This window comes from Armigeres subalbatus, chromosome 1 (assembly GCF_024139115.2).
Source record: "Armigeres subalbatus isolate Guangzhou_Male chromosome 1, GZ_Asu_2, whole genome shotgun sequence".
In the NCBI taxonomy this organism is placed as follows: Eukaryota; Metazoa; Arthropoda; class Insecta; order Diptera; family Culicidae; genus Armigeres; species Armigeres subalbatus.
The window spans coordinates 110102700-110125645 of record NC_085139.1 but is presented as its reverse complement, the minus strand read 5'-3'; the positions used below and the strand labels follow the sequence as shown (position 1 = coordinate 110125645).

The window sequence follows — 22946 nt, the reverse complement described above, 5'->3', positions numbered from 1 at the left end:
CTTCAGCTTTGAAAGCCTCCAAAAATCTTTAAAGTCTTGTAGGAAGTTTGACGAATACTCGTTCACGAAGCAAGGAAAATTTCAGACAACCTCTTGGAGAGCCATATATTTAGTTAGTTTTCAGGTCAATTTTTCATATATTTTAATGATTTACGCCCATTATCATTTACCTCGAAAAAATAGGGGGTACCTCAATATACGCAAAAGTTCGAAGGGGTACCTCTCAAGGAAAAGGTTGAGAATCGCTGCTTTAGAGCAAAACGATAACTCGTTTTTATGTTGTGAAATCGCCGAATATGAGTACTTAATTTGATATCTTTTTGGTCGTTTTAACGGTTAAAATAACAAAGTGTATAGCAGAAAAATCTTACTGTGACATCAAATCGAAAACTAGGTATTCCTGCTATCTATGAGAGCAAATCGAAAATTAAATTTGATATTGGTTTCGATAACAAAATAAGTACCCAGTTTGATGTCAGATCATACAATTTAGAAATCTACAGCAAAATGAGATCAAAATATGTAATCAATCATAATGATTCATATTTGAAAACAAATTATGATTTCAATTTGATGTCGAAATCAAAATGTGTTTTCTATATGCTCCCATTATGTTTTCAGACTTTGCTTGGGTAGTTACTCAAACAGGAAATTTCTTTCTTCTACATTCACCTTGGCTTTTTTGGACTGAAATTGAAAACATTTTCGTTTTATTTTCCATAATACAACTTAAGTACAGTTTAAATTAGTTAATGTACAGAGAATTACTAACCAAGACACTAGCTTTATTACAGAAATTCTCAAAAGATCTCCGACTATTCAAGCCAAATAAAACTTAAAATGACTCTTTGTTCTTAAAAGATTAAAAGAGATAAATCTGTTTCAATCGCCTAAATAACTAATCATCTAATAAAAAATTATTAAATCTATCTCTAGCAGTTTATTCTAGAAAAAATGATTTGTTGTTGTCCTGTGGTGTTTCTTCCACTTCGACATTATAACTAGTATAAGTCTTCGTTCCACAACATGATTTTGGATAATAGTAAACGTGATGAAACATTCTCTTAATGTGCACAGCATTTTCTGTATAAAAAGCACAGCGACTAAATATTTCTTACTTTGGCACACTGTAGTGAAATCTTTTACCTCGGTCGACATGAACAACAAAACTTACATCCGGGGATATCATTTGCCTTTGACGTCCCTCTCAACACTTACATATCGTCGTTTGGATCGTACACGATACTGCTGAGCCATTGGACGATGGCATCGACATTCGTTTCCAGCCACACGATGTTCGCCTGAGCACGTTCAATTGCTTGCTGAATCGTTCGGCCCGTATCCTTCACGTGAGTCTGAGCAAACTCTTTCAACTGAAAAATATCAACGGCTCGTAGTTGTACAACCCTAAATTATCATTTCGAAAATTACCTCATCAAGTTCATATTGCGTATTCAAGCGTTTGGTTGAGTATTTTAGGATCATATTTAGATTAGACATGGAGGTTCCCAAGCTGCAATCAAAAGCAATTATGTAGTTATCCGATCAACAAACTTCGCACGAGTTTACTCACTAGTCTTTCATCTTTTGCCAATTGTTCCGAATGTAGCTGAACGCAATTGGTTGACCGATGACGTTGTTCGACACAGCTATGAACACTCGGAAAACATCCTGCTTGCGAATGCCAAACGCGTCCGTCATCGAATACTCCAGAAAACGCGAAAGGATCCACGTTTCTCTGGAGCACCCCAGAGCGGACAGAAGCGTTTCCTTCTCGCTGGGAATGGTTGTCTTCTGGAATCGTTCCCAGGCGAAATCCCACTCGGCTTGATCGCCGTACTTGATGGCCGTACAGTAGACAATGTTCTTCAAATTGGGGGAAACTCTGTGAATTATGAACATGATAATTACAAACGAATTGATTAAATCACGCAGACCAGACTAAGCGACACGTACGGATTGTTGATATCTGGATGGGGTTCGTGCATCCATTCATAGAACTTTTGGACACATTTGCTGATGCAGTCCCTGTACCCAAGGTGGCAAGCTGCGGTGAGCACATCAACTCGTTTGTAAATGGTCAACAGAGGGCTGTCCTTGGGGTCTTCAAATCCTACTTTGGCGTAGATTGGTTTCAGCAAATGCAATGAGTATTTCTACGAACAAGAACGTAGTATTTAATTGCCTATGGAGTTAGTCTCTCTTTTAACCCACTTACCTTGAACACATCGTAGTGACTAGTTTTGATGAACATAGAATCGATAAAGTTCAACGATCCAATAGCCGCTTTCCATGGGACATACTCCGTTTCATGTACTAGGTAGCGAGTGATGTTCAGTGCAGTACTGTAGTTCAGATAACCCCCTCGAGCTAAATTCAGTGCATCGTCAATCAGCTGCGCGCGATTAGAAGGAGCAATTTCGGTGTGTTTCCGTTTATCCATCAGATGATCAACTATCATGCCCCAGTTTCGGTGGTCGTAATTGACACGAAAATAGCCTGGAAATCAGTTACATTAATGTGAAAGCTTAGTATTTCGATGTCAGAGCTTTCGTATGACGAAGAGGTAGCTGCAAGCAGAGCAGGGTGAATATGATGGCATTGAACTTAGTTTAGTATCACGTCGCATCACCCAAAAGGCCTAAACAAATCTGAAGACGATCGGATGCAGCAGCTTTGTATAAAGCAAATAATTTTACTAAAGAAACCGGATGTTGGACCACATTGAGAGTTGACGTAAAGTCAATGTCAACTTCTCTTCACGAACAGCCTAGATAGCCGTGTGGTGCCGGCAGCTGGTTATCTGGCTAAGAATAACATTACGGATTGCCTGTTCCAGTTGTAAAAGTCCACCATACAGGTGACCCCTAATTCTCGGTGTGATGCGGCTTTATGCTTACCGTGCCTACGAATGAATGGTTAGGGGGGTCTAATAAGAACCTAATCGCAAACGGAGCCTGTGAAGCACCAGGGCCCCCTTCACAGTATTTAGCCCTCGCTGCGCTAACCGGAGCTATGGCGTAGTTGACTTTAAGCTTCTCCGAGATAATCGGCTACTCTTATTCAATCTCAACGTGAGATTAAATAAGAGGGGGTTATGAATATGTGTTTTACATAGTTTTCAACAAATTGTTACCTATATGGATTCGCATCAAGCGCCTTTTTGCAATGTACTTTGTGTTTGTCACTGGATTCGCATTATGGGTTTTTCACAGTGCACTCTGTGTTTAGTCTTTGACGTTCGTCCATTGTTACGTCCTCAATGTTTTTGTGACACCTCTCTTTAGTCCTTAGCTTAATGCGTATGAGTCTACATAATTGGTTTTCCTATAAATGGTATATCATATGCATTTGCATTGTGTGACATCCAGTATATTTTATGCTTCGCGTTTCATTGCGTTTTACAAAATGAATCGTATGTATGTATTATTGATTGTATCCTCCTTCTCCAGAAACCTGTTCCATTCTCCTTTCCACTTCCGCTTCTTTTCCCCTTTTCACTTCCTTTTCCTGTCAGTTAAATTATGAGAAAGGCCAGTGAAGGCGATGGCACAAATCTCTTAAATTGAGGGGAACGTGCCTACTGAGCCGACGTTCTGATACCTGATACCTGATCACGTCGCATCACCCAAAAGGCCTAAAAAAATCTGAAGACAATCGGATGCAGCAGCTTTGTATAAAGCAAATAATTTTACTGAAGAAACCGGGTGTTCAATAACTTATTCTGATCAATTGTTCTATTTCAAATAACCTAACGATGTAAACGACCAATAATTATAAGCGATATTACAGGAACACAATAATATTGCAAAATAATTGTATTTGTATGACTCACTACCCTCGCGGGCAGCAGGCACTATGTCCAAGGGCTTGACGATCCCTCCCCAGGCCATCTGCGAGTTGTGGGGCTTGCCTAGGATGTGGTGGGGTTTGACAGTGGGCCCTGTTAAACCTCTATAAAAAGCTGCATGTATCCGCAAGTAGGCCCCACCAAAGCGACCGTGTGCCGCTCAAAGCGCACAAGCCCAAGTTTTGGTATCAGGTGGGACACAAAACAGCCCTGACACAACGGCCCTCCGACGAGACAGGAGGTTTGCGCAGGCCCAATAAGCAGCCTGGAAAACCAATAATTACGAACAATATAAGAGATAATGCGACTCTATATAATCGGCAAAGACCTAGGCGACGAATAAAGGATCACGATTGGAAGCTTGGAACATGGAAGTGCAAGTCGCTAGGTTTCGCAGGTTGCGACAGGATAATCTACGATGAATTACATCCCCGCAACTTCGACGTCGTGGCGCTGCAGGAGATTTGCTGGACAGGACAGAAAGTGTGGAAAAGCGGGCATCGAGCGGCTACCTTCTACCAAAGCTGTGGCACCACCAACGAGCTGGGAACCGGCTTCATAGTGCTGGGCAGGGAATCAATATTCGAGCAACGCCTAACAATATACCCTTTGTCGTCAAGCCTTTATCAGAACCCAAACACAATATGACAAGAATCGTTTGCCTTGCATGCTCTGATATTTCCGAGAATACTATGCTAATTTTGTAATCATAGTTAGATTTTCAAATATTTCCATAAAAGCAGAAACTATGATAGCAAAAAACGACATTAACTGTAGAGATAATGCAAAATAACGGGATGAAAAGTTAGCAACAAAATTGTCTTCTTTTTTGTTTGCTGACAAATATTTTCGGATCTTTGTCATTATTATCTACAACAAAAACAAAGCTTTGTCGTTGGTTCTCTTTTGTCGCTTGTTTTGCTTGCACATCGATTAAAAATTGATTCCCTGGTGCTGGGAAAGATGCGCCAACGCGTGATTGGGTGGCAGCCAATCAACGCAAGGATGTGCAAGCTGAGGATTAAAGGCCGTTTCTTCAACTATAGCATCATCAACGTGCACTGCCCACACGAAGGGAGATCCGACGACGAGAAAGAAGCGTTCTACGCACAGCTGGAGCAGACATACGATGGTTGCCCACTGCGGGACGTCAAAATCGTCATCGGTGTCATGAACGTACAGGTAGGAAGGGAGGAAATGTATAGACCGGTCATCGGATCGGATAGTCTGCACACCGTATCGAATGACAACGGCCAACGATGCATAAACTTCGCAGCCTCCCGAGCAATGGTAGTCCGAAGCACATTCTTTCCCTGCAAAAATATCCACAAGGCCTCATAGAGATCACCTAACCAAGAAACGAAAAACCAAATCGACCACGTTCTAATCGACGGTAAATTCTTCTCCGACATCACGAACATCCACACTTACCGCAGTGCGAATATTGAATCCGACCACTACCTCGTTGCAGTATGCCTGCGCTCAAAACTCTCGACGGTGTACAACACGCGTCGAAGTCGGACGCCGCGGCTTAACATTGGGCGGCTACAAGACGGTAGACTAGCCCAAGAATACGAGCAGCAGCTGGAAGTGGCACTCCCAACGGAAGAGCAGCTAGGCGCAGCGTCTCTTGAAGATGGCTATAGAGATATTCGATCCGCCATTAGTAGCACCGCAACCGCTGCACTTGGCACGGTGGCCCCGGATCAGAGAAACGACTGGTATGACGGCGAATGTGAGCAGTTAGTAGAGGAGAAGAATGCAGCATGGGCGAGATTGCTGCAACACCGCACGAGGGCGAACGAGGCACGATGTAAACAGGCGCGGAACAGACAAAACTGGATTTTCCGGAGGAAAAAGCGTCAGCAGGAAGATCGAGACCGTGAAGAGGCGGAAGAACTGTACCGCGCTAATAACACACGAAAGTTCGATGAGAAATTGAACCGTTCACGTAAGGGCCACGTGCCACAGCCTGATATAAACGGGACATAAACGGGAACCTTCTTACCAACGAGCGTGAGGTGATCCATAGGTGGCGGCAGCACTACGAAGAGCACCTGAATGGCGATGTGGCAGACGAAGATGGCGGTATGGTGATGGGCCTGGGGGAACGCGCGCAGAACATAATTCTACCGGCTCCGGATCTCCAGCAAATCAAGGAGGAGATTGGCCGGCTGAAGAACAACAAAGCCCATGGGGTTGACCAACTACCAGGAGAGCTATTTAAACACGGTGGTGAGGCACTGGCTAGAGCGCTGCACTGGGTCATTACCAAGATTTGGGAGGAGGAGGTTTTGCCGCAGGAGTGGATGGAAGGTGTCGTGTGTCCCATCTACAAAAAGGGCGATAAGCTGGATTGTAGCAACAATCACATTGCTGAACGCCGCCTACAAGGTACTCTCCCATATTTTATGCCGTCGACTAGCACCAATTGCAAGGGAGTTCGTGGGGCAGTACCAGGCGGGTTTTATGGGCGAACGCTCCACCACGGACCAGGTGTTCGCCATTCGCCAAGTACTGCAGAAATGCCGCGAATACAACGTGCCCACACATCATATATTCATCGACTTCAAAGCCGCATATGATACAATCGATCGGGACCAGCTATGGCAGCTAATGCACGAACACGGATTTCCGGATAAACTGACACGGTTGATCAAAGCGACGATGGATCGGGAGATGTGCGTAGTTCGAGTTTCAGGGGCATTCTCGAGTCCCTTCGAAACCCGCAGTGGGTTACGGCAAGGTGATGGTCTTTCGTGTCTGCTATTCAACATCGCTTTGGAAGGGGTAATACGAAGAGCAAGGATTAACACGAGTGGTACAATTTTCAATAAGTCCGTCCAGCTATTTGGCTTCGCCGACGACATAGATATTATGGCACGTAACTTTGAGAAGATGGAGGAAGCCTACATCAGACTGAAGAGGGAAGCCAAGCGGATCGGACTAGTCATCAACACGTCGAAGACGAAGTACATGATAGGGAAAGGTTCAAGAGAAGACAATGTGAGCCACCCATCGCGAGTTTGCATCGGTTGTGACGAAATCGAGGTGGTAGAAGAATTTGTGTACTTGGGCTCACTGGTGACTGCCGAAAATGATACCAGCAGAGAAATTAGGAGACGCATAGTGGCTGGAAATCGTACATACTTTGGACTCCGCAAGACACTCCGATCGAATAAAGTTCGCCGCCGTACCAAACTGACAATCTACAAAACGCTCATTAGACCGGTAGTCCTCTACGGACACGAGACCTGGACGATGCTCGTGGAGGACCAACGCGCACTTGGAGTTTTCGAAAGGAAAGTGCTGCGTACCATCTATGGTGGGGAGCAGATGGCGGACGGTACGTGGAGGAGGCGAATAAACCACGAGTAGCATGAGCTGCTGGGAGAACCATCCATCGTTCACACCGCGAAAATCGGTCGATTGCGGTGGGCCAGGCACGTAGCCAGAATGTCGGACAGTAACCCGGTGAAAATGGTTCTCGACAACGATCCGACGGGCACAAGAAGGCGAGGTGCGCAGCGGGCAAGGTGGATCGATCAGGTGGAAGATGACTTGCGGACCCTCCGTAGACTGCGTGGTTGGCGACGTGTAGCCATGGACCGAGCCGAATGTAGAAGACTCTTATATACCGCACAGGCCACTTCGGCCTTAGTCTGAATAAATGAAAATGAAAATGAATGACTCACTATGTTTTACTACACATCATACTACTTGTATATAATCGATTTTATTGTAATTGTTATTATAATTTATTAACTATACGTAGACCTGTTAGTTACCTTAACATCAGGTCGAGGAAGATTTATCGCTACTCATCAGTTTAGAGTAATGAACTTTTCATCAATTAAAAATCACAAACAAAGACAACAAGCTACTCACCAGTTTGCTGAATGTTGACAACCATCCAATCGTGATTGGGTATGTCCATGTCCTGCAGCACCAGCTTATCTTCCGCTTTCATCCAAACGTTCGGCTTTGTACTGTTGAAGTCACTTTCTCCCAATGTGGTAAAGGTGATTGGGATCCACCACAGGGGATGCTCCTCACCTTTCTTCGAATGCGTATCATTGCTGGGGTCTTTGAAGATGAACCGCTCCTGGGTGAACTCGATACTTTTGCTATCGTAATCTCGCTTTACGGTTACAACTGGGAATCCAGTCTGCAGCGTCCACGTATCCATAATCTCTTTTACCGAAGTTGCATCATCGAACACGTTCTGGACTCTGGCCTCAGCAGTCAAGAAAGTCCAAAGATCATCCTGATCAGCGCTCTGATATTTCCTGTTATATAGAAAAAATATTCGTTTGATATTGCACTGCCTAAAACTATCATCAAACCGGATTACTTCTCATTCAAATAGTTGGTCAGGCCCTTCCTAAACACTTCACTTGTGAGAAAATGATCCATCATGCGGATGATCGCTGCTCCCTTGCCGTAGGATATCTTGTCGAATATTTCGTTGATCTCTTCCGGATTGTGCACTTTGACGGAAATCTGATGCGACGACGATAATGCATCCAAAGAAAACACGTTGTGCAACTCGTTGACTACGAACTGCTCCATGGATTTCCAAGCAGGTTCTACAGCGTCTACCCCAAGATATTCCATATAGCTCGCGAAACCCTCGTTGAGCCATAGATCCGTCCACCAGGATGGTGTCACTAAATTTCCGAACCACTGATGTGCTGCTCAGGTAATCACGGTGTGAAAAACTAAAAATTTAAAACAATATAATGCGTACTTACCCAGCTCGTGTGCCACAACCGTGACCACCCTCTGCTTATTACTGTTCGCGGAAACATTTTCCTCGTACAACATTGCCGTCTCCCGATAGGTTATCAAGCCCCAGTTCTCCATCGCTCCGGCGCTAAAATCCGGCAACGCAATCATGTCCATCTTCGGGAGCGGATATTTGATGTCGAAAAACTGTTCCAAGTATTTGAGAATCTTCGGTCCCACATCCAACGCATAACGGGCCGACGAGATAGCATCCGACCGGGTCCACACAGCAAAGTTTCCGGAGCTTAGATGGATAAAGTCGCACACCACAAATGCCACCAGGTACGTGGACATTGGCACCGACTGTTCGTAGACATCCCAGACGTAGTCTTCGAGGCCGGGTTCCCTGTAAATTTGAAGACTCAGTTATAACTTCGATTACGAAGCTCTATAGTGATCCAACCTACGGTGCACTATAAGTCTTCATCCTTGGCATGTTGGACAGCGATATCATTTGCTTGGGACGGGCTAGGCTGATAGTGAAACGTGCCTTCAGTGCCGGCTCATCGAAACAGGGAAAAGCTCGACGAGCGTCCGTCGGTTGGAACTGCGTTGTAGCCAGCCATCTTCAATGCATTGTTGAGCCAAAAAAAGAGAAAATGTTGGAAGCATGAACGAAAATGAGCTACATACGCCGCAGCATTGTAAAATAAGAATTCGCAGGAAACCAAGAGATGCAGGGATTACAGATGCTGGAAATAAATATTTGTAATATAAAGCTCTGTCCAGTTAGAATCCGGAATCTAACCTAGGCGCCCACTTTCTGTGGTATAAATTTCATGGTGTTTCGTGCAGCGAGTTAAAAATTATTTCAGATGGAAGCCGATTTATCCAGAAATTCTTTGGAAAGTCTTCTAAAAATTTTCTGTACAAACTTTAAACAATTCTATAAAAAAAAAATGAATTATTCAGTAAGTCATCCAAATCATTCTTCAGGCAAACCTTCATTTTGTTTGGGATTCCTTCAGAAATCTTCTAGATATTCCATCAAAAACTATTCCAGGAATTCATTTCAATATTCCAACAAGACTTCCTTTGGAAAATCCTTCGCAAATGAATTCAGAAACTTCTTCGGAATATCCTAAAGGTGTTGCTTTCGAATATCACTAACTTTCCACAATTCATTCACTTATTTAGTCTACATCTAAACAGATAACACTGAATCAACAATACACGGTTCGAGGCCGCATCTCTCCATCCTCGAATACGCCCTACGCTCGCCAAGTTGTTTTGCACCTGGTCTGCAGATCTCGCTCGCTGCGTTCCACGCCGTCTCGTACGGCGGAAGCGAACACCATCTTTGCAGGGTTGCTGTCCGGCATTCTTGCAACATGTCCTTCCCATCGTACCCTTCCGGCTTTAGCTACCTTCTGGATACCGTCTACGGGGGTGTCATTGGGCCAAAATGTGGTATGCTCCAAGTAAATGTTACAAAGCTCTAGTAGTTAATATTGGAATCAAGTTGTAATTAGTTAGGTACAAGCTTGAACAATAAATTTACCACTGTGTAGGGAAAAATAATAAATGAGAGAATTTAATCAAAGTTATATGTTGTTTAAAATTGGCCCATTCTCACCCCTTACAGGGGTGACATTGGGCCACATACAATAAAGTTCAGCGGTGACGATGCAACGATTAATTCGTTCAATAAAAATAATTGCCTACATTAAGGCTTTTACCAACTATGTATGGCAAATCAACCAAACGCTTGGCCCAATCTCACCCCTTTTTAGCATGCATTGCTCGTTGCTACGAAAAAACAAGACCGCTAAATAAATATTCATAAAATTCGATAAAACAACAAACAGATTATCGTAACATGATCACCAGGTATCCATCGATCTAAAATTTAGTTATGTAATAGATTTGTGGGGCATTATTGACACTATTTTAATACGGGTTCATTCGGTCAATAGTTTTACATTCAAATTCCAAGCAATATGGTACGAGCACAATTAATTCTTGGAATTTGTTTTGTGATTTCCTAGACGTGGATTTTAATATAATTTCGAACCGTTTGAAATTTTCATCAAAATTCGTAACAGTTTCTGAGATATTAGAAGTTGAAACATTTTTCGTTTTTGGCTCAATCTTACCCACTAGGCCCAATGTCACCCTGAACGACGGTACTGGATTTGCCGTAGAGCTGGGCTAGCTCGTGATTCATTCTTCGCCGCCACACACCGTCTTCTTGCACCTTCTTCTCTAAGCACCCGTCTCTCGAATACTCCGAGTGCTTGCAAGTCCTCCTCGAGCATTGTCCAACCGGTCTTATTAGCGTCTTGTACATGACACATTTTGTGCGGTGGCGAATCTTTTCTGACCGCAGTTTCTTCTTCTGACCGCAGACGAATTCCTCGACCACCTCGAAGGTATCCCCGTCTATCGTCACACTGCTTCCCAGGCGGGCCTTGTCGCGCTCGGTTCCGCCCACAAGCATGTACTTTGTCTTTGACGCATTCACCACCAGTCCAACTTTTGTTGCTTCACGTTTCAGGCGGGTGTACAGTTCTGCCACATTTGCAAATGTTCGGCCGACAATGTCCATGTCATCCGCGAAACAAATAAATTGACTGGATCTGTTGAAAATGGTACCCCGGCTGTAACACCCGGCTCTCCGCATGATACCTTCTAGCGCAATATTGAACGAAAGTCCATCACCTCGTCTTAGTCCCCGGCGCGATTCGAACGAACTGGAGTGTTTGACCAAAATCTTCACACAGTTCAGCACACTATCCACCGTTGCTTTGATCAGTCTGGTAAGCTTTCCAGGGAAGCTGTTCTCGTCCATAATTTTCCATAGCTCCATGCCATGGAAAATATACTGTCGTATGCCGCCTTGAAATCAACGAACAGATAATGCGTTGGGACCTGGTATTCACGGCATTTTTGAAGTATTTGCCGTACAGTACAGATCTGGTCCGTTGTCGAGCGGCCGTCAACGAAGCCAGCTTGATAACTTCCCACGAACTCATTCACTAATGGTGACAGACGACGGAAGATGATCTGGGATATCACTTTGTAGGCGGCATTAAGGATGGTGATCGCTCGAAAGTTCTCACACTCCAGCTTGTCGCCTTTCTTGTAGATGGGGCATACAACCCCTTCCTTCCACTCCTCCGGTAGCTGTTCAGTTTCCCAGATTCTGACTATCAGTTTGCTATCAACTTCCCACAAATTCCTTCGGAAATTTCTATAGGACAACCTTAGTAACCGTACAGAATTCTTCCGGAAATTTGATCAGATTTTTTTCCAAGGGAATTCCTCCAAAAATTCCTTTAGTAATATTTTCAGAAATTTCTACATGAATTAAATCAGAAATTTTCAGAATTTTATCCAGCAGTTCATTTGAAATTTTTCTCTAGAAAATTCCAAGACGAAGCACTAGGAGTATCCGAACGATTTACAGAAGGAATTTCTAAAGTTTTGTAAAAGAATGTATTATTATTTATTCAGACTAAGGCCGAAGTGGCCTGTGCGGTATATAAGAGTCTTCTCCATTCAATTCGGTCCATGGCTACACGTCGCCAACCGCGCAGTCTACGGAGGGTCCGCAAGTCATCTTCCACCCGATCGATCCACTTTGCCCGCTGTGCCGCCTTCTTATTCCCGTCGGATCGTTTTCGAGAACCATTTTCACCGAATTACTGACCGACATTCTGGCTACGTGCCCGGCCCACCACAGTCTTTCGATTTTCTCGGTGTGAACGATGGATGGTTCTCCCAACAGCTGATGCAACTCGTGGTTCATTCGCCACCTCCACGTACCGTCCGCCATCTGCACCCCACCATAGATGGTACGCAACACTTTCCTTTCGAAAACTCCCAGTGCGCGTTGGTCCTCCACGAGCATCGTCCAGGCCTCGTGTCCGCAGAGGACTACCGGTCTAATGAACGTTTTGTAGATTGTCAGTTTGGTACGGCGGCGAACTCTATTCGATCGGAGCGTCTTGCGGAGTCCAAAGTACGTACGATTTCCAGCCACTATGCGTCTCCGAATTTCTCTGCTGGTATCATTTTCGGCAGTCACCAGTGAGCCCAAGTACACAAATTCTTCTACCACCTCGATTCCGTCACCACCGATGCAAACTCGCGGTGGGTGGCTCACATTGTCTTCTCTTGAACCTTTTCCTATCATGTACTTCGTCTTCGACGTGTTGATGACTAGTCCGATCCGCTTGGCTTCCCTTTTCAGTCTGATGTAGGCTTCCTCCATCTTCTCAAAGTTACGTGCCATAATATGTATGTCGTCGGCGAAGCCAAATAGCTGGACGGACTTATTGAAAATTGTACCACTCGTGTTAATTCTTGCTCTTCGTATTACCCCTTCTAAAGCGATGTTGAATAGCAGACACGAAAGACCATCACCTTGCCGTAACCCTCTGCGCGTTTCGAAGGGACTCGAGAATGCCCCAGAAACTCGAACTACGCACATCACCCGATCCATCGTCGCTTTGATCAACCGTGTCAGTTTATCCGGAAATCCGTTTTCGTGTATTAGCTGCCATAGCTGGTCCCGATCGATTGTATCATATGCGGCTTTGATTTTTATTTTATTTATTCAGACTAAGGCCGAATTGTCCTGTGCGGTATATAAAAGTCTTCTCCATTCGGCTCGGTCCATGGCTACAAGTCGCCAACCACGCAGTCTACGGAGGGCCCGCAAGTCATCTTCCACCCGATCGATCCACCTTGCCCGCTGTGCACCTCGCCTTCTTATTCCCGTCGGATCTTTGTCGAGAACCATTTTCACCGAATTACTGACCGACATTCTGGCTACGTGCCCGGCCCACCGCAGTCTTTCGATTTTCTCGGTGTGAACGATGTGTGACGACCCCAACTACTTAAATTCCTTCAGGGGGATTCGTCACAATCTTTTATGCGGAGTCAATTTACCTTGGCACCGACCCGCGCTAGAAAAGAGTTTTGTTTTTTAAGTCTGCTTACTTTTGCTTTTTAAGCAAAATACAGCACTTGGCAAGGTTCTAAATGAACCGTTATGCGTAAGAGAGTCATTAAGTAAAGAGAGAGAGAAAATTGTCAACATAAAGTAGGTTAGCTGTAAGTTAAATGTAAGTTAATAAAGAGTCTTATTTGTACCACCGAACTGAGTGGTGTTTTAATTTTTATTCGAAAATCCAGTGCCGCCGCGCGGCCCACCGGCGGGGATCGTCGCCCCGTCGGTAGAGGTCTGTTCAGATGGATGGTTCTCCCAACAGCTGATGCAACTCGTGGTTCATTCGCCTCCTCCACGTACCGTCCGCCATCTGCACCCCACCATAGATGGTACGCAACACTTTCCTTTCGAAAACTCCCAGTGCGCGTTGGTCCTCCACGAGCATCGTCCAGGCCTCGTGTCCGCAGAGGACTACCGGTCTAATGAACGTTTTGTAGATTGTCAGTTTGGTACGGCGGCGAACTCTATTCGATCGGAGCGTCTTGCGGAGTCCAAAGTACGTACGATTTCCAGCCACTATGCGTCTCCGAATTTCTCTGCTGGTATCATTTTCGGCAGTCACCAGTGAGCCCAAGTACAAAAAATCTTCTACCACCTCGATTTCGTCACCACCGATGCAAACTCGCGGTGGGTGGCTCACATTGTCTTCTCTTGAACCTTTTGCTATCATGTACTTCGTCTTCGACGTGTTGATGACTAGTCCGATCCGCTTGGCTTCCCTTTTCAGTCTGATGTAGGCTTCCTCCATCTTCTCAAAGTTACGTGCCATAATATCTATGTCGTCGGCGAAGCCAAATAGCTGAACGGATTTATTACAAATTGTACCACTCGTGTTAATTCATGTTCTTCGTATAACCCCTTCTAAAGCGATATTGAATAGCAGACACGAAAGACCATCACCTTGCCGTAACCCTCTGCGCGTTTCGAATGGACTCGAGAATGCCCCAGAAACTCGAACTACGCACATCACCCGATCCATCGTCGCTTTGATCAACCGTGTCAGTTTATTCGGAAATCCGTTTTCGTGCATTAGCTGCCATAGCTGGTCCCTATCGATTGTATCATATGCGGCTTTGAAGTCGATGAATAGATGATGTGTGGGCACGTTGTATTCGCGGCATTTCTGCAGTACTTGGCGAATGGCGATCACCTGGTCCGTGGTGGAGCGTTCGTCCATGAAACCCGCCTGGTACTGCTTCACGAACTCCCTTGCAATTGGTGCTAGTCGACGCCAAAAAACTTGGGAGAGTACCTTGTAGGCGGCGTTCAGCAATGTGATTGTAAAAGAATGTTCGACATTCAAAAGTCTTAAGAAGAATTTTCAAAAGATTTCCCGTAGAAACTTTCGAAGAAACTTCTGGAGAAATTTACAAGGACTTTTCCGAAGGTATTCCTGGAAGAATTTGCAATGGAATTACCGGCGGTTTTTTTTGGAAAATTATTGGAGCTCCAGGAAGAGCCCCCGAAAGTATTCTTGGAATAATTTACATATGAGTTATTGAAGGATTTTCCGAAGGAAAGCTTGAGTAGATTTTCGAAAAGTATTTCTAAAGGGCTTTATGAGATAATTGCTAAAGGAATTTCCGAAAAAGTTTCTAAAAGAATTCCTTTAGAAGCTTCTGGATGAATCCCTAAAAGGGTTTTTCAAAGAAATTTACATCGAAATTTCAAATGGAATTTCCTAAAAAAGATTCTCAAGGATTTTTTTCGGCATTTCTTCTAGGATTTATAAGCGAAAAATCATTTTTAAGAGCAATTTTGGCGTAAACAAACAAATTTGAGGGAAAATATTCAGTTTAGTGGGTCGCGTGCACCATTGTGTCTCAGTTGAACTCCGCCAGTATAAATTTGTTAAGCAATCATGTATATGTAATAAAATGTTTAATAAATGTTTGACCTGTGTTATGAATTGTGCTGTCAAGAATCCAAACGACTGGGTTTGTGCTTAGCCTTGAAATTAATTACGTTTATGGCAGCCCACTCTTATTATCTCTCTCTATGATGAATAATTCTGGTAATTCAATATAATGGTCCTTCGAGTCGGATTATTGGGAAACTATACGGTTCGAAGGACCAAATGTTGGGTAGCCGGCTGACCTCCTTCGTTCTCAATCAGTGGGACCTTCCTTTACTGACTTCCAACTGGTTGAGGGTGAATCCTAAATTCCACAAAGATTGCACACACGGCTGTTCAAACTTAGCTTCAGGATTAGAACACAAGAGCAAGAGTGTTATTCAAGAATTTAAATAGGATGTTCGACTTCACTGAATGAGTTGGTTATTTGCAACAAGCTGGATGGATCATGCACAAGAATTATTTTCAATTATTCTTTACTAGACTTTAGGCATTGGTAATCTCGGTCAATTATCGACCAGAAAAAAATTCAAGATTGCTTTCATAATGGAAATGGGAGAGAGGAAAGAGTATCAGCGTAGAAATTGATCTCTCTTCAACGCTGTTACTCTTCCTTTTCTCTTCAAATGGAAGGTTGATAGAAGTTCGTTCGATTCAAATCCTAACGAAAATTGCCCACGGCTCGCTTTTTAAAATCCACTTCTACATATTTCTTCTTATTTGCATTACATCCCCACACTGGGACAGAGCCGCCTCGCAGCTTAGTGTTTGTGGTGACTGGTGATTCACTTGTGTGAACCTCCATACTCATTGTGTGATTCAGTAGTGTGTTCATTTATATAATTAACCTGTGTGCGACACATTGATTGACCAGTGACCAGCGGTGTGAACTCCACAGTCAAGTCAATTGGCCTTTAGTCTGATATACACTCTCGTGCTGAGTACACGCGGCTACCACAAGTGGCGACGAGGAAAAAAAATTATCTGCTAGTGAGATAGAGTGATTTGAGGAAAAAAAAAATGTTAGTTGAACTTAAGGAAAAAAATAAACAAATCTAAAAAAAAAAGCAAAAAAAGAAAAGATAATAATAGATAGTTCGTTAGTATTTTGGTAAAAAGTTAGACTATATAATTCATAAACATTTAACTTGAAGTTTCTTGAAGTAGTGTTCGCAAAATCATACTCAAACAGCAATCCTCGGGCCCTCACTCGAGAGAAAACTCACGTTTGACGCTGCGAGGAAGTATCACACTAGGTAGAAGGAAGGAATTATTGATAGAGTTCTTACATAACTGAAGGCCCTCGACACCGACACCTTCATCTTACGCTGTTGGATTTCGCGAAGACATTTGTTGGTACAGGTCATGCTATATAATATCACAATCGAAGCACTAAGAAAGGATGGTTAAATATGATTACTACTGTATATAAGAACCTAGTATGGCATATTTACGATTGTTTTCGAACAAGTCATAAATTGATGAAAACAATATTAGTTTAAACGGATTAGATCGCAAATATCGTTTATAAAGACCTGCGTTCTCATGCAAATCAAATTTAAACAAACACGAAGTACTAAAATCGTATAAATGTAGTATTTAGTCTCATAAGTTTTAATATCTAAGCGCTTGTCAATACCAAGCATTTATCTACATTATGATTGTCAAAATTGTGCTGCTTTTCAAGAGTCGCTGAGTAGCAGCAAGGATTTAGTATCGGTCTCTTACTCCAGAGCTCAAATGATCGAGACAGGGTTGGTTATTTTTTTATGTTCACATTTTACTGGATCGTAATAATGCTTACGAAAACTCAAGAAAGTCGTTGTTCAGTACGTATATGGCCTCCACTTTAGTATGAATATGGCGTTTCTGTGAATTACATTCAAGTTATCTTGTTGGTACAAATAATCTAAATTAACTGCAATACGTATCAAAATGTTGACTGAGAATACGATAACACAACGAAAATGTATCTGTCCAGCGTTTTGGGTTCTATTTTTGAAGGATAGTTAGTGGGATGTAAATTAAGACAGGAAATTTTACGATCCCCCGTAAGTGCTAGTGGTTGGTATTGTTGGTATGCAAGTTTATATAAACGTTTATATATAAATAAAAAAACATTGTTAGATTTTACTCTTATCTAGACTATACTTTTATGAAAACAAAATATAATACTTAAGTGTGTTCCATAAATATAATCTAGGTATTTCATCAAGTAAGACATCTGTTAAAAAAAAAATTCAAAATCCCCGTCATAGTATCGTTTATTTTAAATGATATGAATATAAGTAAAACGATTACGTACCACTGTTATTGACAACTGTTTATTTCGATGAAATTTACTATTTCCTTCTAGTTGGTAGTAGCAGTGAGGACAATAATCTTTCGAGCATCGGTGATCATCGCTGAATGGCGATGCCGAAGGGATAACTAAGCAATATACAAATTTATAAGAAAACGGAGTAGTTTGAGAGGAAACTAGTGATGAGAAAGCAAGTACAATGTGAATTGATTATTTCCTGCACGTGGTTTGCGCTGATACATCAATTATAAATATCTGAGAAAAATAATTTCTTCCCAGGTTGTAAATAAATATCAGTTTGGTTTATGGAAGTTTTTACTACTTTTCTTTAATTCTTTGATTCTCATCATACTACGGTAACATTCTCTAAAAAAAAAAATAGATACGACTTGTAGTGCGCATTTACAGTTTTTGGATTGTTCTTTTTTGTTTCGTAGATAAAAAAAAGTGTTACCTTTTTATAACGTTTTAACACATGTCAGGATTTTATTTATTTTACATTGAATGTAGACAAAACAGGTAGTTTAGGTTCGAGTAACATATGTTTTATAAAAAAAAAAAAAATACAACCTGTTATAAACAATTTTATATCTGTTTTATCGGCTATCTCACTTGAAAATAAAAAAAAAATTAAAAAACTAATATAAAAAAAAATGGATGGAAACCGATTGCGGATAGGTTCAATATGAATTGCAAAATAATCCTATGATTCATTCATATGCTTTGAAACAATCAACCAGCATGTTATAGAAAACATATATTTTATAGAAAGGGGGATGTGGTGACTGGTGATTCACTTGTGTGAACCTCCATACTCATTGTGTGATTCAGTAGTGTGTTCATTTATATAATTAACCTGTGTGCGACACATTGATTGACCAGTGACCAGCGGTGTGAACTCCACAGTCAAGTCAATTGGGCTTTAGTCTGATATACACTCTCGTGCTGAGTACACGCGGCTACCACAGTGTTCATTAAGCACTTCCACAGTTATTAACTGCGTGGTTTCTAAGCCAAGTTACCATTTTTGCATTTGCATATCATGAGGCTAGCACGATGATACTTTTATGCCCAGGGAAGTCGAGACAATTTCCAAACCGAAAATTGTCTAGACCGGCACCGGGAATCGAACCCAGCCACCCTCAGCATGGTCTTGCTTTGTAGCCGCGCGTCTTACCGCATGGCTAAGGAGGGCCCCTTCTACATATTTATTATAAATTAAATTTGTAAAATGCGGTTAACCTTATGCAGAAGTAATCTACACATCCCTTAAATCAAAGAGATTCGATTTTTTTTAATTGTTTTGGTGTATGAATGCGCCATTTTTCCTACGGATAAATCCAGTTTAAGATTTTTTGAATTAAGCCGATATAATTATTTAAAAAACATGCCCCCCTCAGATTATTTTGTCTGGAATTTATAAATTGAGGGGGCAACAATAAAATTTCCATTTTTTTAAAAGAATTTCTAAGACATTCTTTAATAAATCCACGGAGTTTTTGATTTATTCATTTTATAAATAATTAATATTATTAATTAACATAACTTTCAATAAATATTTGTAACGGTCTTTCCCTCTAAATTGAAACCCATATATCAGGAACTTACATATTGTTTACTCAACTTGAACTAGATTTAAAACCACACCAATTGAAACTAAAAGTGTGCTAGTATAAAAATCCGTAGATTTCAGCAGAAATTATAGAATTTCCGTAGTTTTTATCTACGGATGCATTCAATTCCGTAAATCTACGTAAATCCGTAGATCTGGCATCGATACTAATCCGAATATTAGGTACATCGTCTATGAAACATAGACGATGTACCTAATATTCGGATTAGTATCGTCTCTTTCTTTGTTTCGTTCTGTCAATCGAGTTCATATCCGTGTGCTAATGGGCGCCTACTATTCGAACGCCGATTGCTTCAATTTAGAAATTCAAATCTCATTCAAATAATAATGCTTTCATTTCGTATTTCCGATTTTTATTTTAACATAATCCGCTACTACCACATCAACAAATCCAAATTTTTCATAATTGGTGACTTCAATGCCAAACACCGTTCATGGAATAATGCTCAAAGCAATTCCAAAGGTAAAATTTTATTTGAAGATTGTTCTGCGGGATATTATACTATTCAATATCCCAATGGCCCAACTTGTTTTTCATCCACTCGAAATCCGAAACTGGATTTGGTTTTAACGGATTCAAGTCAGCTGTGTGGCCAATTGGTAAATCATGCTGACTTTGACTCTGAAATCTCACAAGAAGCCATTAACAATCCAATCAGCTCTACTTTTAATTATCATAAAGCTGATTGGGATTTATATAAAACGTATATCGATGGGAACTTTAATGTTGATATTCCTCTCGATACCAAAAGTGATATTGATAATGCTCTCGTATCTTTAACAAATTTAATTGTCGAAGCCAGAGGCATTGCAATTCCTAAATGTGAAATTAAATTCAACTCCATTTACATTGACGACGATCTTCAGCTACTGGTCCATCTCAAAAATGTGAGGCGAAGACAATACCAAAGAACTCGCGATCCCGCTTTTGAAGTTATTTGGCGTGATTTGCAAAGTGAAATTAAATACGAGAAAGGCAAAAAAGTTTCGCTATTCTGTCCAATAAAATAATTTCCAATCTTCTATTGCAAGACTTTTACGCTTACTTTTGGAAATTGGTGCCCCTAGCCAAGATTGACTTTAAACAGCAACCAAATGTACGTTAATACATAAGGTGCACTTAATAATTGCAACCATAAGCGATCCTTTTTATTGCGCAAAGATTATTTTATCGCATTCGATTGCTCTTAACTAATGATTTCCGCTTGTTGTTTATTTTGTTACTCTAAATAACTAGAATTTCGACTTCAGATATAAGGTATAAGTTTTTTTGCTACAACATCTACATAAAGAGTTGGCTGAAAAAAAACAAAAATATCTAACTTTCCGACAAATGTGTGCTGAAACGTTAAGTGTTTTTTTCTACATTAACAAATTTTTTTTTCACAAATGATAGTTGGTGGTGAATATAAATGCAATTAACGAATATGGTGATCATGATGTAAATGGAAAAACATAGTAATTAATCTCACCTTGTTTCATTCCCGCGCGCAGTATACGAACTGCGATAGAATCCTTGCAAGTAGTCGTTCAGTATCCCATCGTACTTAATCCTCACCACATATCGCTCGCCAGCGAGCAATTTCCGTTTAAACATAAGCACATAAAATTGTTTACTCTCGACGACAAGCTGTCTGTCTATTTGGATATGCCCTGCATCATCGTGGTCACCGGTTGTATCATCATAGGCATTGTCCACTTCGCTGTGCTCCTGTCGGTTATCATTATTGCCGCTGCCTGTTGCATCGTTCAAATGCCGCGTGCTTCTGCCACCACCGTCGTCGTCATCGCGGTTAGCGCCGGGCTCATGCCGCCGGACGTGTGCCTCGTGTATGTGCAGGGCCACCGCGTGCAGTGTTATGTTATCACAGTCTTCCTTTACCCGCACCTCGATGTCGACCGTGCCGGCGAATGTGAAATTGTCTTCCACTATGAACGGTATCAGTCTAATGTTGTACGCAATCGGTTCAATCGATCTTGGCAACCGAACGTCGTCCTCCTGGGGCGGATGGGCTTCCGATGGGCCTTTCTGGTGAGTGCTGACTTCCGTCGATGCCGTTACAGTGGTTGATGAGCTGTAGAAATGGAAGTTAAGCGATATTTGAAATATAGTCCACTTCTGCATTTTTCAAGTTGAATATTTTGATAATTTACTTCGGTGCCTGATAATATGGGGTAATTAATTAAGCCTTAATTTTTATAGGCACATTTCAGGAGAACGATATTCGCCTTTCGGAGCTCGCACCGTAGTAAAAAGTACAACACCTTCGAAAAAAGCACGCTTGTCGCTCACAAGGGGGCGGGAGTGCTTAGGTGATCCAGGACTATGCGAGCCCCGGAAGGTTAACCTATTACATACACATAATAGATAACATATGTTTAATAACAGTTCTCCTATTAGGCAATTATGCATAACGTCGATACGCTTAATAATGAGAGTGCCCTTTCTGAAATTCTGCATTGGAAACTACACCCAAATAAAAAAAATCAAATTGAACTTGCACGTGTTTTATACACTACTGTTGCATATAGGTTTTCAGAATCTTACGCTCTGCTGGAAGACGTGCTCGTTGGTGTCGTCGCCGGCGCCGTACTCATGTCATGGTCCAAAAGCGCAGTGGTTGTATCGTGCTCGAGATGTGTCCGGGAAAGATTGGACATAAAGTGGAAACGATGATCGCATATGCTGGCGTGCACCGGTAGTTCCTGACAACCGCCGAAGTGATATATGAGCAGTCCTGTGCCCACCAGCAGGCAACTGAATATGGCCACCGTCGTCAGTAGTGTCATCCGAGTGATGAAGTAACCCCGGTTTTCGCTGTACGTCCCGGCGTCCCCATCCATCGTAAAATTCTCCCGTATGTGCATCTTCGCGCTGTTGTTCATCTTCGAGCCTGGGTGCCGGATCGAGCGGGATAGGAGAGGATGAAGCGGGCTCGCGCTGAAGCGTTGGATATTGTCAATTCATTCGAATAATCTGCGGACGAAGAGACAGCGTGAAGAGGTATAAGAAAGTGAGTATGAAAGCGTCCGTTTATTCTGCTACTAATTTATTTTGATTAAGATGGGACCAAATAAATTGATTTAGGAGAGAGTTATGGCTATACAAATCCACATGAAGAGTGATAGCTGTTCCTTCAGTTTCTTCAATGTTGGCTACTGTTTTGCGTTGAAGGTTTTGATGAATGATGCATGGTATAGGGATTTTTCTTATGACGATATAAGTTAAATCACTTTTAAATTGAATGTCAGTTCAAATGCAGATTAAACATAGGGAAATAGATGTCGAGGTTGAATTCAATATAAATGTAAACGATTGATCACCTGTGGTACTTACATCTGTACCGTGACCGTTCAACCAAACACAGTATGCATTACAATTGGTGTTGACAACGCCGTGGTATTGAAATAAAACCCCAGATTAATCCACCTAGCGTTGGTGGTCCCTTTTTCGCAATTAGTTAGGACACCAACCTTATATGGTTTGATGTACCATTTTCATCATAACTTTTAAAAGCAATGACCGATCGTTATCCAATTCAATAGTGTCCCCTGTCAAAT

The 22946-nt window shown here is 42.0% G+C and overlaps 1 protein-coding gene across 3 annotated transcripts in view; it reads right to left on the bottom strand.

The window, feature by feature from the left end:
* Window positions 1-807: 807 nt before the first annotated feature.
* The window catches only part of LOC134204743 (aminopeptidase N), a 97684-nt gene continuing 75545 nt past the window's right edge, over window positions 808-22946 (bottom strand). For all 3 annotated transcript variants that reach the window (XM_062679554.1, XM_062679564.1, XM_062679569.1), the window contains 11 exons: window positions 21934-22362; window positions 20858-21460; window positions 9046-9204; window positions 8605-8984; window positions 8205-8544; window positions 7739-8139; window positions 2219-2499; window positions 1957-2156; window positions 1574-1885; window positions 1432-1513; window positions 808-1373 (listed from right to left, as the gene is read on the bottom strand). In XM_062679554.1, the coding sequence (XP_062535538.1) occupies window positions 1215-1373; window positions 1432-1513; window positions 1574-1885; window positions 1957-2156; window positions 2219-2499; window positions 7739-8139; window positions 8205-8544; window positions 8605-8984; window positions 9046-9204; window positions 20858-21460; window positions 21934-22271 (3255 nt within the window). In that variant the 5' untranslated portion in view covers window positions 22272-22362 and the 3' untranslated portion in view covers window positions 808-1214. The remainder of the gene's footprint in view (window positions 1374-1431; window positions 1514-1573; window positions 1886-1956; window positions 2157-2218; window positions 2500-7738; window positions 8140-8204; window positions 8545-8604; window positions 8985-9045; window positions 9205-20857; window positions 21461-21933; window positions 22363-22946) is intronic.